Genomic DNA, 15,699 nt, shown 5'->3' on the forward strand with positions numbered 1-15,699 from the left:
ACTCTTTTGTCCAAAGCTATTTTTTTGAAAAAGATTCTTTAAATTTGTTAATACTAGTATTTACCAAGATATGTAAGTGGGTATTTTACAGTTGAAAAACATCATATATCTCAAATAATGTCTGTACAGCAGCTTCTTGTTATTGATCAGCCCCAGATGTGCCAATACCAATACAGTATATCGCATCTGCTAATATTGGCTACCTAATTAAGTCTCCAAAACTCAAATTATTCTGTTTAATATGACCTTAATCTTCTCCCACTAGTATTTGTTTTCATTATTTTTTCTTCTAACTAGTTAAAACAAATAATCAAACCTCATTTTGCCTATTTGTGACAAACAAAACATCACAGCAGCATTCAGAGAAATAGATTTTACTAAAAAATAACAAACATAAAGACACAAAAAAACAAAGATATTTACAGACACAGTGAATCCACCTGAGGAGATAATTACTGAAGCAGCACAAATGAACAAACAGCACATCATTTACTTAAAGGGGGGGGCTCTGTTTACAGGTGTTGGAGTACCACTGCTGTATACAGCCTTTCGAGTTGCACTGTGGGTAATGTAGGCGACAAGGAAGAAGAATAAAAAACGAAGACGTTGCTGGTTCTGCTGCGATTGATTTGGATCCTTTATTTATTTTAACTGTACGTTATCCAACAATGCTTAAATTGGTGGATTACTCTTTTAATTCACACAATTTATGAAAAACTGGTTCATTTTGGTTTTAAAGCAAGTTTGATTACATTGTTCTTACAAACAAAATCAACTTTCTTTAGTTTAGTTAAGTTATTGTTCCATTAAAAGTCATAAACCACTTCATTTTCATATTTTCCTTCCTCCATTTTTCACTCATATAATATGATGAGCCCAAAAATACATCCGTGTGGAGACAGTGGAATCGAGTGTGCAGAGATTCCCTGTGCTTCATTTATCCGGTATTTTTCATACAATAACTCAAGTGATTGTTAATCATGTAGAGCAGCAGACGAGGATCGGTGTGACTCGTGTCCTGATAATTGCTTTGCTACAACCTGAAGACTTTTGAGTTAAATTAGAGAGTATGGCTTATTTGGCTGAATTTAAACGGACTATTACTCACAAACTATTAAAGAAAATTTAAAATTAAGAAACACCCGAGCCGGCGTCAAATGCTTAGATGTGTGTCTCGATTTTGGCAACTTCCTCCAGCAGCAATCAGCACAATCCTGAGTTTTAACCCCTCTTCCTCCACTTATATCAGGTAGCCCACATGCATGTGAACGGCTTTACTTTTAGCAGCTTCCTAAGAAAACCTTGAGCTCGAAGGTTGAACACTACATACACTGCAGCTTTCATTTCTCATCCGTGTAAACGCCCTCGGGAGACTCACAAAGATTCACTTGACGTCATCTCGCTGCAGGAGCCATTTACTGTGCGGTCCTTGAGGGGCCGAGAGTCTGCAGGTTTTTCATTACAAGCGAAACCAAACTACAGGTGAGTTCCTGCCTTTTATTACTTTTATACTGTAAAGCTGTTTTTAAGAAGAAATAAAGCAAGATGTCCCTCACGTAGCTTGCTTAAAATTGATCTTAGGACATATATAGGACATGATAGTTGACCTAAATGAGAGTTTAAATCATATTGTTGGCTATAAATCCTTATTTTTATTGTCAGCAAATCATATTAAAAGACCAAAACCAGCAACAAAACAATGATCTGTCTCTCGAGGACTCTCAGGGATGTAAATCTTTTAAAAAAGGGTAAAAAATATATGATTTAATAAAGAAAAATGTCTCTGGAGTTTCCTAAAACAGCTGGTAACTAGTTTTTAGCAAACATTACTCAAATAAGGGGAAAAAGCACATTTGCTAGGGACTATTTGAAGCAGCGGATGAATCCACATTTGGTGCTCTAGTGAGTATTTGGGGCAGGAGGACAAAATAAACAACTGTGTGTTGTGCTTTGGATTAATGCATATTAGTTGCATCAGTGTATTGTTGGTTTTGGTATTTTTATGGGATTTGTTGACTGAAGATCACCGGATTTACCATTTTAATGTATTTTTACATGTAGTCCTGTTTAATATTCACCCTTTTTCAGACCTTAAATTAACAACAAGGAGAGCTTACAGCACTGCTTCGGCCTCTCACTCAGCCATTCTGTGCTAATCAGCTGATAGGCATTCACTGTAACACCTGCTGCTGGCACTTCATTAAGCAGCTACACAACATGCAGCATGCCACGAAAAAAAAGGCCAAATCGAGTGGCGCCCCAGTGGAATCCATCGTGGGTTGGAGATGGTTCACGAGTCCACGTTTGACATCTGCTTCCACAAGAAGCACAAAAAAGTCTGAAAGCAGCCGGTCGACACAACAAGGTCAGTCAGAACCTGTAAAGTCCTTACAGGGGGACGCTGGGAGGGAAGATTGGCTCCACCGGGTGCTGCTGTTTTCCCATTTGAGATTTGGTTGGGTTCCTGATGACAACACTGTGGACCTGAAGACCACCTGGAGGGCTTCTTCTTCCTCTTCTTCTCACTGGACATACTCCCTCCTGCCGTATCATTCCTCTGTAGCACCTTAAGTAAGTAAGTGAGGTTAGTTTCCAAGGAATATTTGCATTTAACTGATTAAAACTGACACATAAGCGCATTAAAAAAGCACATTTTTTATCAGTGTGGTATCAAAACTGACTTCAACTTGCTTTTGAGGGATTTTTAGAGGCTGGAAAAAGTAGTACTTCACAATAAAAAGCTAAATGTAGAGAAAATACACAAATATTATGTATCTGGAATGAAAACCATTAAAAACAAAGCAATTTTATTTTCCAGATACATATATTAAAACATGTTTGCTTTAAAGATATATACGACTTATATATATATTCTTTTTAAATGCTAAAATGACATCATAGCTCTCGTTAATGAAAAAAGGCAGGAGGGAAGCTGAAGGAGGTCGTGACACGCACAGAAACAAGCACAGACCTGGCTATTCATTAAAAATTAGAGTCCGTTCCCCCACAGCGGCTTCCTGAGGGAGTCTCTCTCATTCTCTGTGGAGGACAGTTTCATTAATTAACACACACACACACACACACACATCAACAATTTTATTAAACTAACTTAAAGCACAAACAACTAAAATAAAACTCATAAAATGTACATATACACGCACATGTTAGGGTCACAAAACACACAAACACATGCAGTGATCGTCAGTGTTTTCTCTCTCCCATGCTCTCCTGACCCAGGAGACGCAACAGGAAATTGTGTGTGTGTGTGTGTGTGTGTGTGTGTGTGTGTGTGTGTGTGTGTGTGTGTGTGTGGGAGGTTATTAGGAATTGGATATGTATACTCGCACGTAAGCATGCTGCCTCACACCAAATGATGCCAATTTGTCCCAGTGGCCATTAATGGTACTGCAACATTAAAAAAAGTTTCACCCCCCCATTTATAACTATTATGAAACAGACTGTTTATCTGTTTATTGTGGATATTTATTGTGGATAACTATTATTATTAGCTGACTCTCTGAACCGAGACCAGGACTGAAAGCAGCGTCCAGTGCTGACGATAAAGTACCAGGATGTCGAATTATCGAATTTTCGTATAAAAATACAAAGAAATTTAGTTTTTGTACGTTTTTTGGCATATATTGTTAAATAGTGGTACAATATAACCGAGGCTGCGATCTTTAAGGGTTAAAATTACATTTATCATTTCACCTACTGAAATATATGGTCAACTAATTGTTCATTTTGCATTTGTTTTAGTTATATATTAGGTATTTTAGATTATTACTGTATCTTATTTAAACTGCATTGAGATTAAGGCATTATAATTATTAATAATTGTAGTTATAGTTATACACTCTTCATTGAACTTCATTCATTCTAAGTACGAGAAAGTTGGTGACAAATCTTCTTAAATCACTTGTATGTGAGTATTTTCATTTGTACTTTGAGCTGATGTTTGCTCTTCAGGTCTGGACTGGACAATATTTAGATTTGTTTGTTTTATTTTCTGTCAATTTTTTGTTCTTTGACCAGTTAGTGTGTGCAAAAGTGTAATAATATGTAAATGTTAACATAAAAACTGAGGGTGAAGACGTAGGTTTGGGGTTAGCGGTTGGGTGTTAGGGTTAGGAAATTAATGAAAATCAATGTAATGTGTTTTGAAGTGATGGAAACGTGTGTGTGTGTGTGTGTGTGTGTGTGTGTGTGTGTGTGTGTGTGTGTGTGTGTGTGTGTGTGGCGTGTGCTGTGTGTGCGTCTACCTCTGAGTGATCCTATCTGTACTTGAGGAATGTTGCTCAGGTCTGCAGGAAAACCCACATACACACCTCCATAGTTCCTACATACACACAAACACACATCAGCTAACACACACAGGCACAAATGTCATTCAGGTTTATAAATATATTCTATGATAGTAACATATATATATGATATATATGTATATATAGATATAGACAGTATATGTGTGCAGTGAATATCTATGAAGTGACTCACTGCCATTTGTCGTCTTCTGGCACAGACTCCTCTGATCTGTCAACACACACACACACACACACACACACACACACACATTAAAACCCACTGAAAACATCAGAGAAAGGTCAAACAACACTGACATGTTCTAATATCAGACTGTGTGTGTGTGTGTGTGTGTGTGTGTGTGTGTGTGTGTGTGTGTGTGTGTGTGTGTGTGTGTGTGTGTGTGTGTGTTAAAGGTGTAAATTAACTTACACCTTTGATGAAGACTCAGCGCGACCTGAGGTCACAAACAGAGAGAGGAATGAGATCAATCGGCGGCAAATTGCTTTAAAATGACTTTATTGACTCTGTTAAACTAATAATCTGTAACATTCATCTTTATAAATGTCTCCTGCTATCGTCCAAACGCTGGCTGCTGTAACACAACAGTAGTACAGACAAGAAACAATAAAAAAACAGAAACCTAATGAATATACCAGTGTGAAGTGTTGTATTTTTTTACTCCGTTACATTATCTGGCAGCTTTAGTTACTTTACAAATTGAGAATTTTGCACAAAACACATTAAACAAAAAATAATTGGCAACTGTTTTGACTGTTTTGTTTTTTTTTCATGCAAATTTATGTTAATTTTAATAATTTTGAGAATTGAACTGTTGAAATTGTCACTTTGGTTAATTGTGACAACATTTCTCACTATTTTTTAGCTTTATTTTACAAACTTACTCATTATAAACTAACTAACTAACTAAAGCTATCAGACAAATGTAGTGGGCGTTAAAATGTACAGTATTTGCCTCTGAGATGTAGAAAAGTTACATAAAATGGAAATATTCAAGTAAAGTACCTCAAAGTACTTAACGAGGGACACTAGCAGTCGGCTAGGGCCACGAAAGGTTACACTGACATAAATATGTAATATATGTGTCAGGATATTAGACTCTTATTATTTTCTTTAGTCACTTTAAAATACAGTCTTGCAAATAATCCAGGTCCAAAGTACAACAAGTGTTTTAAAAGCAGTGTGGCAGTCCAGCAATGCAGTAAACCTCTAAATACTTAATGCTGAAAATGTTATTGTAAGGGTGTAACAAGCAGAAATAGTCCTTTTTTGTTTTAATTTAGGCAGCCCATCCCCTAAAAGAATACACTGTAAACACATAAACATATGAAGAACGTCCACTTTATGTGTTTACCTGCAACATAATCTATAAAAGCAATGACTGGCTGGGCCTTAAACAGCATTATATGACAGAAAAAGTTGCTAAAATAACCTAAAAAAACGCATAAATAGAGAGAGAAGAGACTTTAATTATGTTATATTATCTACTATTATCTCTCAAAAATGTGTGTTTCTCACCTGCAGTGCTGCTGCTGTTGTTGTTGGTGGCGGTCGTTGGGGAGGAATTTCCACATCCCATCTCTCATCTGACTCTATAAAGAAAAACCTCAGAGGGAGGAGAAGGAAATAACGAGAGAGAGAAAGAAGGAGTGACAGGTACGAAGAAATAAGGAGAAAATTGTCCTTTCCGTATTCCTTTTTCTCTTTCTACCCTGCTCTCCACTCTGTGGGTATCTACTGTACCTCTCAGCATGGAGGGAGGATTAAAATGACGCCAAGAAGAGAGAGGAGGAGAGGGAGGAGGAAGAGAGAGAGAGGAAAGCAAAGTGTGTTCACTCATGCTGTTGAGGGAGCAGAGCCTCTTCTCTCTGTGTGTGTGTGTGTGTGTGTGTGTGTGTGTGTGTGTGTGTGTGTGTGTGTGTGTGTGTGTGTGTGTGTGTGTGTGTGTGTGTGTGTGTGTGTGTGTGTCTCGTGCTTTGAAATCTCGGCACAATCTGAAGAAAGTAGATCAAAGTCCGCTAGAATCGATTTAATTGGAGCATTTTTTTTTGCCCAAATCCAGCAGAAGTGGATTTGAGTGGGATTAGGGGAGAGAGAGGGAGAAGGGAAGGAGGGCAGAGGAACTGTTTTGGGGTTTTTTAGTGTTTTTTTTGTTTGTTTGTTTTTTAAATGTGCAGTAGAGCTGAAGAAAAACAAACTTCAGAATCTGAATCAGCTTTATTGGTCAAGTATGTGTGCACAAACAAGGAATTTGACTCTCTCAGTGTTGCACATAGCAGGAATAAAAGAAACAAGGACAACAAAACTCAACAAAGATAAGTAGAAAACTATTAAATACATACAAGTATGTGAAAGAATACATACAGGATGAATATATATGTATAAAACAACAGTTTTAGTTAGTTTAGTGAGTTATTGATACTATATGACTGATAACGAAACTGTTCTACCAACACAAATGTACGTCTCACAGACAAAACATTTCAACTTTTAACTTTAGGTTAACAGATATTGTGAGAAGTTTATGCTTTTTTGATTCCAGTTATGCATGCATACAGTGTATTAAGTGTTTGTTTGTCTACAATTGCACACGTTTCTGGAAAGTTTCCTGCAGCCTGGTGTAAGAATTTGGTGTTTTTGTTCAGAATGTGCCACAAAAAAATCAAACTCAAGTAAAAAGAAGTGGAAAACTGTTAAAACACAGAAATTGTACATCAAATCATGTAATTTTATTATTTATTTATTATTATTATTCCTATTATGATTATTATGATTTTGTTTTTCTTTGTCCCGTTTCTTGTGTGTGCTGTTGTGTCTATATGGACCTATAAGCTGTTTTCCAAAGTAAAATAATGCTGTTTTTAATGTTAGAGCACCTTGGTGTCTTATTCCATGGTCAGTTTTGCTAGAAATGTTTTCTTTTCCAATGTATAACTTTATTGTTTGACATAAAATATCACATAATTTCTGCTTCTGTCCAAAAAGAAAGTTTCTGTTATTACAAACTTTACTGTAGGTGTCCCTGTTTTCTGTGTCTTGGTGTATATTAATAGTGCGAGACACGTGATTAACAGGACGCAAAAAATACTGTACTTTATGTTATGTCAGCCAGACTCTGCTGACAGTAAAGTTTTGGTTTCTGTCTCTAGATCAATAAGCAGACCACCAGCTATAGGAAGACTACAATTAGAGTAACATCACCAGGCAACTTCCCCAAATCCTGTGAGAACACAAATTCCCTCGTGTGACTGAACCCGAAGAGACAGAGAGAGATGGATGTTCAGCAATTAACAATTGGCTCATTTATGCTGCAGTTTGCACTTAAAAGGGGGAGAAACTGAAGAGAAAATACAGATTGGTCAGTATTTTAGTGAGTGAAAAGAGTCAGTATGTTGTTTATAACACTATTATTAGAAACACATATTATCAGAGGTGGCAAAAGAACACACATTCTTTACTCAAGTAAAAGTAAACAAGTATTCTTTCTCTGAAGGACATTTCTACTGGCGGTTTCTGTGCAAAACTAACTGATGTAGTCTCTAGTTTTTCATCTTGTTACGCCTGGTTTTGATGCTGGGAAGACGTGCAGTGATGCAAAATAATAGTAATAATAGTTAATGATTCCCCTCAAGTGCATTAAAACTAAAGAAATTAGCCTGTTTTGAAAATTTAAGGAGTAGAAAGTACAGATATTTGTGTAAAAATGAAGGGAGTAAAAGATAAAGAAAAATAAATACAGATACCTGAAACTACCTCTGCTCACTATAAAATATTCTTTATATATATATATCAGTGAAAAGCCGATACAGGAACCATATTATTGACTCACAGATGGGCTCTAACTGGCTTTAAGTTGTACACTAAAGGTGAAGAAACTGTACGTACTGTTTCCTTAAACGTTCTCCTCAAAGCAAACATATTAGGGTGGGATTGATTGTCATCGTTCACTGGCAGACGTGGGAAGTCAGAAGTTGGAAACACATCATTATCGAGCTCTGTACAAAAGAAAAAAAACCTGACGCCTCCAGTGAAGTGATTGTTTGTTTGGCTCCTCACACACATTTTTTTTTTAATTGTACATATTGAGCCAGCTGATTTTTTTTACTGTGCTGGTATAATGATTTATAAATAAACATGCTGAAAATCTCAAAGAAAAGTGTTAGGATCTGTAATTGGCTCCAACAAGACTGGATGTGTTTCCTAACAGGAGAGCCTTCAAAGTTTCATTTTTGGTTGACAACAGACAACATGAACCACAAAAGGCCGGACATGCTCAGAATGACACCTTTTGGACTGGAAACACAAAGTTAAAGCTGCATTAACTGATTTATTAGGCCACTTTAGGGCAAGTGGAAACTCTTTTAGCTCTGTTTTTGGTCTCCACCAACTCCTGTGGGGGATTATCTGCCTCTTTAACTGCTAAACGCTCCACTGTGTTTAGCAGCTCGTTGCTAACTCTGCCATTTTTAGAGCTGAAAAACAAAACTGCCTGCTGTGGCTGAAAACAACACAATTAAGAGCTGTGAAAGTGAACCTCAACAGTATATAGCTGAACAACTAGCTAAAAAACAACATCTTTGGTGACCCATTTTCTGATGTTTCCTGTGTTTACGATGTAAGAGCGGGTAAAAAAACAGGATCATATTTATCTTTCTTGTTTTTTTGTTGTATTACTCATTTCACATACACCACTAAACCCCCATGTTCTAGGACCGAACAGGTGAGTTTTAATGTCTCCATCCGCTCTAAACACAAGTTATGTAGAATGACTGACATTATTCTTTTTGCTGGAAATGTATTTTAAGACGAATTATTTGATTTTAGAGCAGTGCTGCTTTTTTTGTGAGGCACAAAATGCTCTTTAAATATGTAGAATTCCTAATTATTTTTCATAATCTGAGCACTGCGGGCAGTTCTTGGTACCATTTTGCATCTTAACAATACAAGAGGTGTTTGCTTTTAGCCCGTCAACCACCGTTAAGTTTCAGTTTTGGCCCTCCTGAGGGTAAAAAGGCTGGGCACCCCCTGATTTAGAGCATGCAGTAGTGGAGTGCTTCAGCTTCTTGTGGTTGAAATTAGTATTACAACAACAAACACCATGAAAAAAAAACTGTCTATGATTGCTTGCCAGTAAACTCATGGGTGAGCTGTGGTGGAAAATGTTGATTAAAATGCAGATTTTTGTGAAGTTTGAAGCTTGATAACACATCTCTGCTCTTAACTCTCACTTTATTGCTTAAAATCAAAGGTTTTTTGTGCATAATCTCCAGGATTTAAAGCTAATAAAAATAGCTTCCTATCTATATTAATACGTGTCCCAAACCTTTTTTTAAAAATCACGATAAAGCATAAAATTAAAAATGACATAAATTACCTAATTCTGGTGATTTATTTGTGTATCTGCTCCAGTTTTTCATGAACTTTGAAGGATAATCTTATTATTTTGAAACAGTGACACTGCCCAAACACACGTTACAAAGCACTTTACATGCAGAAGAAAGGTTGAAGAGACAGAAAGCAATACGTAGAACAAGCAAGAGAACAAATTAGTGCATATATTATTGTCAGTAGACCACATTTTTCCTCCAGTGGGATAAAAAAATATCCGGTTTCCTGTGATAAGATGAATTAAATGTAGGTTTACTTTTTGTTATATTCCCCCGAGAGAATCCTCAAAAACAGCAAGATAGGAGGAAAAATTGGAGATTTTGGGGGAACTGTAATAAAATCAGAGAGGTTATAACCAAAAAAAGATGTGTTAGTCACTACAGTGCATTATTTTTTTAATTTAATTTGTGCAGAAGCCACTTTCAGCAGATTCTCAGCCGTGATTGGTCGATGATTCAGACTCTGTTCCTCCGTTAAGTCTCAAAGTACTTTTTCTATTTCACCATCCTTCAAACTTAAAATGACTCATGCCCACCCACACATATGCATGACACACACATGAACACACACACACACACACACACACACACACACACACACACACACACACGGCTAACAACAACTGCCCTCTCGGCTAAATTCACCTCAATTACAGGGTAAAGCAAAGTGGCTTTCAGAATATAATTGATTGTTCTCAGCGTTTCCAGCAGGAAGTGAAAATGACTTCTGGCCACATGCTGAGGATTTTTCATCAAACGCTGTTTCGGTGGTGCTGAGCCGCCACAGAAAAGAACAGAACAAAACAGAGGTTTTAAATGACACCTCTGCTGTTTGTTCAGTGGTTTCAATTAGAAAAGATTCAATAAGGAGTAAGTGAAAGGTCCTAACTACACATCTTCATATTGTTCTTATTAGTATTTGAACAACTCACAGGGTTGTGTTGCTTTTCGTTTTTGACACATTTAGACTTTTTAACCCAAAAATATTCACCTTTTCTCTCTAATCTTGGTTCATTTACATGCAGCATATGAATATATATATACAGAGAGCAGTGGTGGAAGAAGTATTCAGCTCCTTTATTTGAGTAGCAATATCAAACTGTGAAAATACCCCTAATACAAGTGAAAGTCCTGCAGTCAAAACCTTACTGAAGTAGAATGAAAGGTACTAATTCTGCAGTAAAATGGCCCCTGTTCAGGTTTTACTATTATATATATATTATATATAATATTACTGTTGTAGATGATTAAGCTTGTGCTACTTTTAACTGTGCATGCATCATATTCTATAAGATCATCATATGTAACAGCCCTGCTTCTCAGATTTGTGCATTTCTACAGCTAATTCAAGAGCACTTGAATTCACTTAAGCACTTGAGTAAATGTGTCTCACAGTGGGGGAGCTCGGTTTGTAAAGCTAATGTTATTATGAAAGAAGTAGGTAAAGAATAAGAGTGAAATGAAGAGAAAGGGCTAGAAAACATGAGGAACAATTTGTTTGGAGCTGTAGTTCCTCACTGACAGCACAGAGAGGCAGTGTCGTCATACATTTATCTCTACACACTGTTCCTCACTGGCTGTTTATCTTGAGTTGGAGGGCAGAAATAACAGTTCTCAAACCACTAAAAGCAAACATTACATCCTCTTACGCTGTGCAGCACTTCATCTGTCCCGTTGCTTAATGCAGAGTTTAATGAGTTGTTGTCATTTAAGTCATATTTCAAGCAAAACACGCTGAACATTTGTTGGTATTTATGTATTTTTTTAATGTGATAAATAAAAGCCCATATTTTCTAAGCATATTTAAGTTTAGCTGATATTATAAGTAACACAACAATGCACAATCACCTGTCAAAAAACAGAAATATACCTGTATTCAAGCACTTATAAACAATAGAAACATACTCCACATATAATACACTAAACTGAAATAATACTGGCCTTCTTATATAACGTGATAACAACATAAACCTTTTACCGTATATGTAATTATGTGGCTATTACACTATATATATATATTTATTTAATTACATAACTGTCACACACCAGTCTTCTCCTGTATCTGTGGCTCTATCCACCCTTCATACAGCTGCTCATCCTTACAGTGGTACTTTCCACCCACCATACAACGCGCACTTCCACAAGAAAACTCCCTCTGACTCTTTACGCTTCATACTCACACACACACTCTCACACACGCTCAAACACACACACTCTCTCTCAGCTGCAGGACCATAAACATCATCGATTAGACCTGCTGTCAATGCTCCACACTTGGATATGTCGCTCATAATCCACATTATAACGACTTTGGGTGAGTTTTTTGTTTTTATTTTGAAATGTTTTCCATGTAAAAATGTTTTTTTGTATCTTCTGTGGCTGCCAAATTCTTCCTTCTCAGGTCTCCAGCAACAACACATGTAATGAAAGCCACATGGAAACCATTATTCACTCCTTTATTCACATTTTCCTGCAAATTATATTGGGTTTAAAAAAGAAATAAAATATAAGAAAAAGAAGAAAGCTGCCGCAGGAAAGTTTGACAGCTAACTTTGTGCACAGCCTACAGGGAGAATCCATGTGATTTTAATTTAAACTGGCCTGCTTTCCTTCAGAGTTTTATAATTCAAATGAAAAGAAGAACTGTTCTGAGGGAGGATTATCTGTTTTATTTGTGTTTAAAAACACACACACAATCCGGTTCTGGCTGATCCAGGATCACGTTTTAGGACTTTGTGCGTCCTCTCACTGACTGACAGCGGTGTGTTTTCCTTCCTCCAGCAGCCCTGTGGTGTCGGGTCGGGGCACAGCTGCCAGAGTTTGGGGATGTCTGCACCGAAGGCAGCTGCTACCCGGCCACAGGTGACCTGCTGATCGGCCGGGCGCACAAGCTCACCGCCTCCTCCACCTGCGGCCTGAGGCAGCCGGAGCGCTTCTGCATCGTCGGACATCTGGAGGTAAGAAAAGAGCTGCTGCTGCCAACCTGGAGCAACAGGCAGAAAATAAAACTGTCTGAGATTGTTGGCCAGTAAACTAATGGGTGAGCTGTGGAGGAAAATGTTGATTAAAACGCAGATTTTTGTGAAATCTGAAGCTTTATATCACATTTCTGCTCTTAACTATCACTTTATTGCTTGAAATCAAAGGTTTTTGTGCATAATAAAGCTAATAAAAGAAGTTTTCTATCTATATAAATACAATCATGATAAAGCACAATATTAAAATAACATAAATTACTTCTTAGTTCTCAGAAGTTATTACTTACTTCTGGTGATTTATTTGTGTATCTGCTCCAGTATTCCGTGAGCTTGGAAGGATAATCTTATTATTTAACACACATAGCAAAGCACTTTATATGCAGAAGAAAGATTGAAGAGACAGAAAACAACATGTAGAACAAGCAAGAGAACAAATAAGTGCATATATTATTGTCAGTACACCACATTTTTCCTCCAATGGGATGAAGAAACCTCCATTACACACATACACTACATGCATTCCTTCACACATACCGTAGGAAATGCATCAGACCTCATTATAAGGCAGAGAAAGACTCTACTTGAGCAAAACATTATAAAAACAGTTGCACGTGATTAGATTTAAAAGGCATTAAAGAAAGAAAATGTAAGAATGATGATGAGATTAGACTTTAAAACCAACATTAATCAACTGCTGCAACATTTCAAATTGACATTTTAATTTAAAATAATGTAAGAAGTTTCAGTCCACACTCATTAAAGGTCTGAAAACAACTAATCTTTACTAACTTAAACAGTAAATAGTGACAATCAGACCTTCATACAGATAGTTCAGTGTTTAAATTTGCTTATATTTGTTTAAAAGTGCGTCTGTATCCGTTTCCTGATGCAATTATGAGCTCTGTGTGTAAACATATTGAAAACTGCTGAGAAACTGGAGTCAAATAATGTTTTTAATTAATTATATATTAACAATATCAGCCAGGCTGGAGACATAACAATGCATAATAATTACCCTCCTGGCCAAGAGCATAGTATTTGGAACAAATAGCCTAAATCATGTAAGAAATGATTTGTATGTTGTCGAATTTGTTGTCACTTGGTTGGAATAAATAACAGAAAGTGGGTCAGTTCGCTCATCTTTGCAGAATTCATTAAAGTAATATAAAATGTAGAAGTACTCCCGGCCTTGTACGTGTCATTTTTAATGGCAGTAACTTACTGCTTATGAATTCTTGGTCGGTTGATGTTTCCCTTGTTATGTTTAAGAGTCCATCAAGCTGACATTGGTATGATTATAGTGGAAGCTGATTTAAAACATGATGAAAATCAACTTTATGTTACTAAGCTGTAACTAATTATTATTCTTTTGTCCATAATTGACTTTAAAATGTCACAAAATGAATCATAAATTCCCAAAACCCAATGCGACATCTTCAAATTCTTGTTTTTGTCTGATCAACACTCCAAAAACCCTAAAGCTGTGTAGTTTATTGACTTATAAAATAAAGAAAATGGAGCAAAATCCTCACATTTAAGAGGCTTTTTTTGCATTTTTCCTTTAAAAAATGACTTGTTTAGTTTAGATTAACTGTCTCTCAGTCAGCTTTAACCAACTGACAGATAGTTTCAGCTCCTCAGATAACATTGTGTGCGTGTGTGACAGCACGCACATGTACAGTATCTGCTCGCCGTCTTGTCGAGTGGGAGTTCAGACATTCCTCTCCACAATAAAAGCGCTGTGTGTCTGACAATCCCTTCCCTGTGTGCATGTGGTCAGGGGGCGAGGTAGGGGGATATTCTCCCTTTATCAAACACCCTTCGGGGAGTTCGCTGTGTGAATGGTGTCCTTATGACACACTGTGGGGCCTCTCGGAGCTTCCTGAGGATGAGCACAACCCTCAAGTATGAGCTGCAGATGAGGAGGAGGAAGTTGAGCCTCAAGTAGCCGACATTTTTTTCCTACCAAACTCTGCTAAGTGGAACCACTCAGCCAGACTCTGCTCACATTTCAACACAGACATAGTTGGCAGGGGCTCGGTGAAATTGAGAAACTTGTGTTGTTTGTTCACACGCTGCAATACTGTGAGATTTAAGAGTGTGTGTACGTGTGTGAACCAGAGTATATATTGCGTGCATGCCAAACCATCTGGCGTGCAGGCGAGGCCCCCGCTGCTGACAAACATAGTAAATACATTATTAAACAGACACAGCACAGACGTAGATAAACTGGCAACATGATATATACTATACATTGTTAATGTGGACATCTTAAAACCCATATGTGATTAATCCATGGCCATTAATCTGCTGCTATAACATCCTCTTCTGGGAAGGATTTCCACAATAGTTTGGAAACTGGCTGCAGAGACTTTTTTTCCCATTTAACCACATTAGTTAGGTCCAAAGATGAGTTTTCCTTTTATTTTTAGAAACTTTTTATACAATTCTGTCTGTTTTGTGTATTGTTACAAACTTAATAGGCTTATTTATAACATATTAAGTGTTTTATTTTTCCTGCTGCTTGACAATTGTCCTGTTAGTTCTTTGGTTGTTTTAATTTTTCTGATGCGTGACGAGGCTGTTTAAACAGAGAGTGAACACTCAGGACTTCACCGTGCCCTTATTATGTGATATTTTATTTACTTTATGTCTTAAATAATAATCTAAACTTTTACTTTTACTTTAAAATATTACTTTAATTTTGTTTTCTTCATTAAAAAAAATGAATGACATGCTACCATATGAACATACTTCATATTTTCGACCCTTAACATCAAGAGAGAGGTCTTGACCCCCGGTGAAGCTTTGGCAACCACTAGTGGTAATCGGGACCCCCAGTTTCAAGGGGCCAAACCATTGTCACTACGCCATTAAACGTTACAGTTATCATTAGAGCTGAAACAACTGGCCCATGAATCAATTAGTGGATCAATGTAAAATTCAAAAAATCCCCATTTTTGCTGCTTTTCTTTGCCTTCTATGATCAAAAAAATGAATATATTTTTTGT

General features: G+C 36.9%; 1 protein-coding gene and 1 long non-coding RNA gene across 3 annotated transcripts in view; one reads left to right on the top strand and one right to left on the bottom strand.

The window, feature by feature from the left end:
- Positions 1-358: 358 nt before the first annotated feature.
- LOC127358835 (uncharacterized) lies at positions 359-6,156 on the bottom strand. The gene is made up of 6 exons (XR_007882547.1): positions 5,842-6,156; positions 4,735-4,759; positions 4,498-4,533; positions 4,263-4,339; positions 2,972-3,039; positions 359-2,566 (listed from the first exon to the last, which is right to left on the bottom strand). It is a non-coding gene; the product is annotated as an uncharacterized LOC127358835 (long non-coding RNA).
- A 5,729-nt stretch (positions 6,157-11,885) lies between these two features.
- Positions 11,886-15,699, top strand: part of lamb1b (laminin, beta 1b) — a 28,373-nt gene continuing 24,559 nt past the window's right edge. The window contains exons 1-2 of one of the 2 annotated variants that reach the window (XM_051392577.1): positions 11,886-12,024; positions 12,492-12,667. In XM_051392577.1, coding sequence (XP_051248537.1) covers positions 11,991-12,024; positions 12,492-12,667 — 210 coding nt within the window. In that variant the 5' untranslated portion in view covers positions 11,886-11,990. The remainder of the gene's footprint in view (positions 12,025-12,491; positions 12,668-15,699) is intronic. The other variant, XM_051392578.1, reaches the window with a different exon arrangement.

The sequence above is a fragment of the Dicentrarchus labrax genome, unplaced genomic scaffold (genome assembly GCF_905237075.1).
Source record: "Dicentrarchus labrax unplaced genomic scaffold, dlabrax2021, whole genome shotgun sequence".
Taxonomy (NCBI): domain Eukaryota; kingdom Metazoa; phylum Chordata; class Actinopteri; family Moronidae; genus Dicentrarchus; species Dicentrarchus labrax.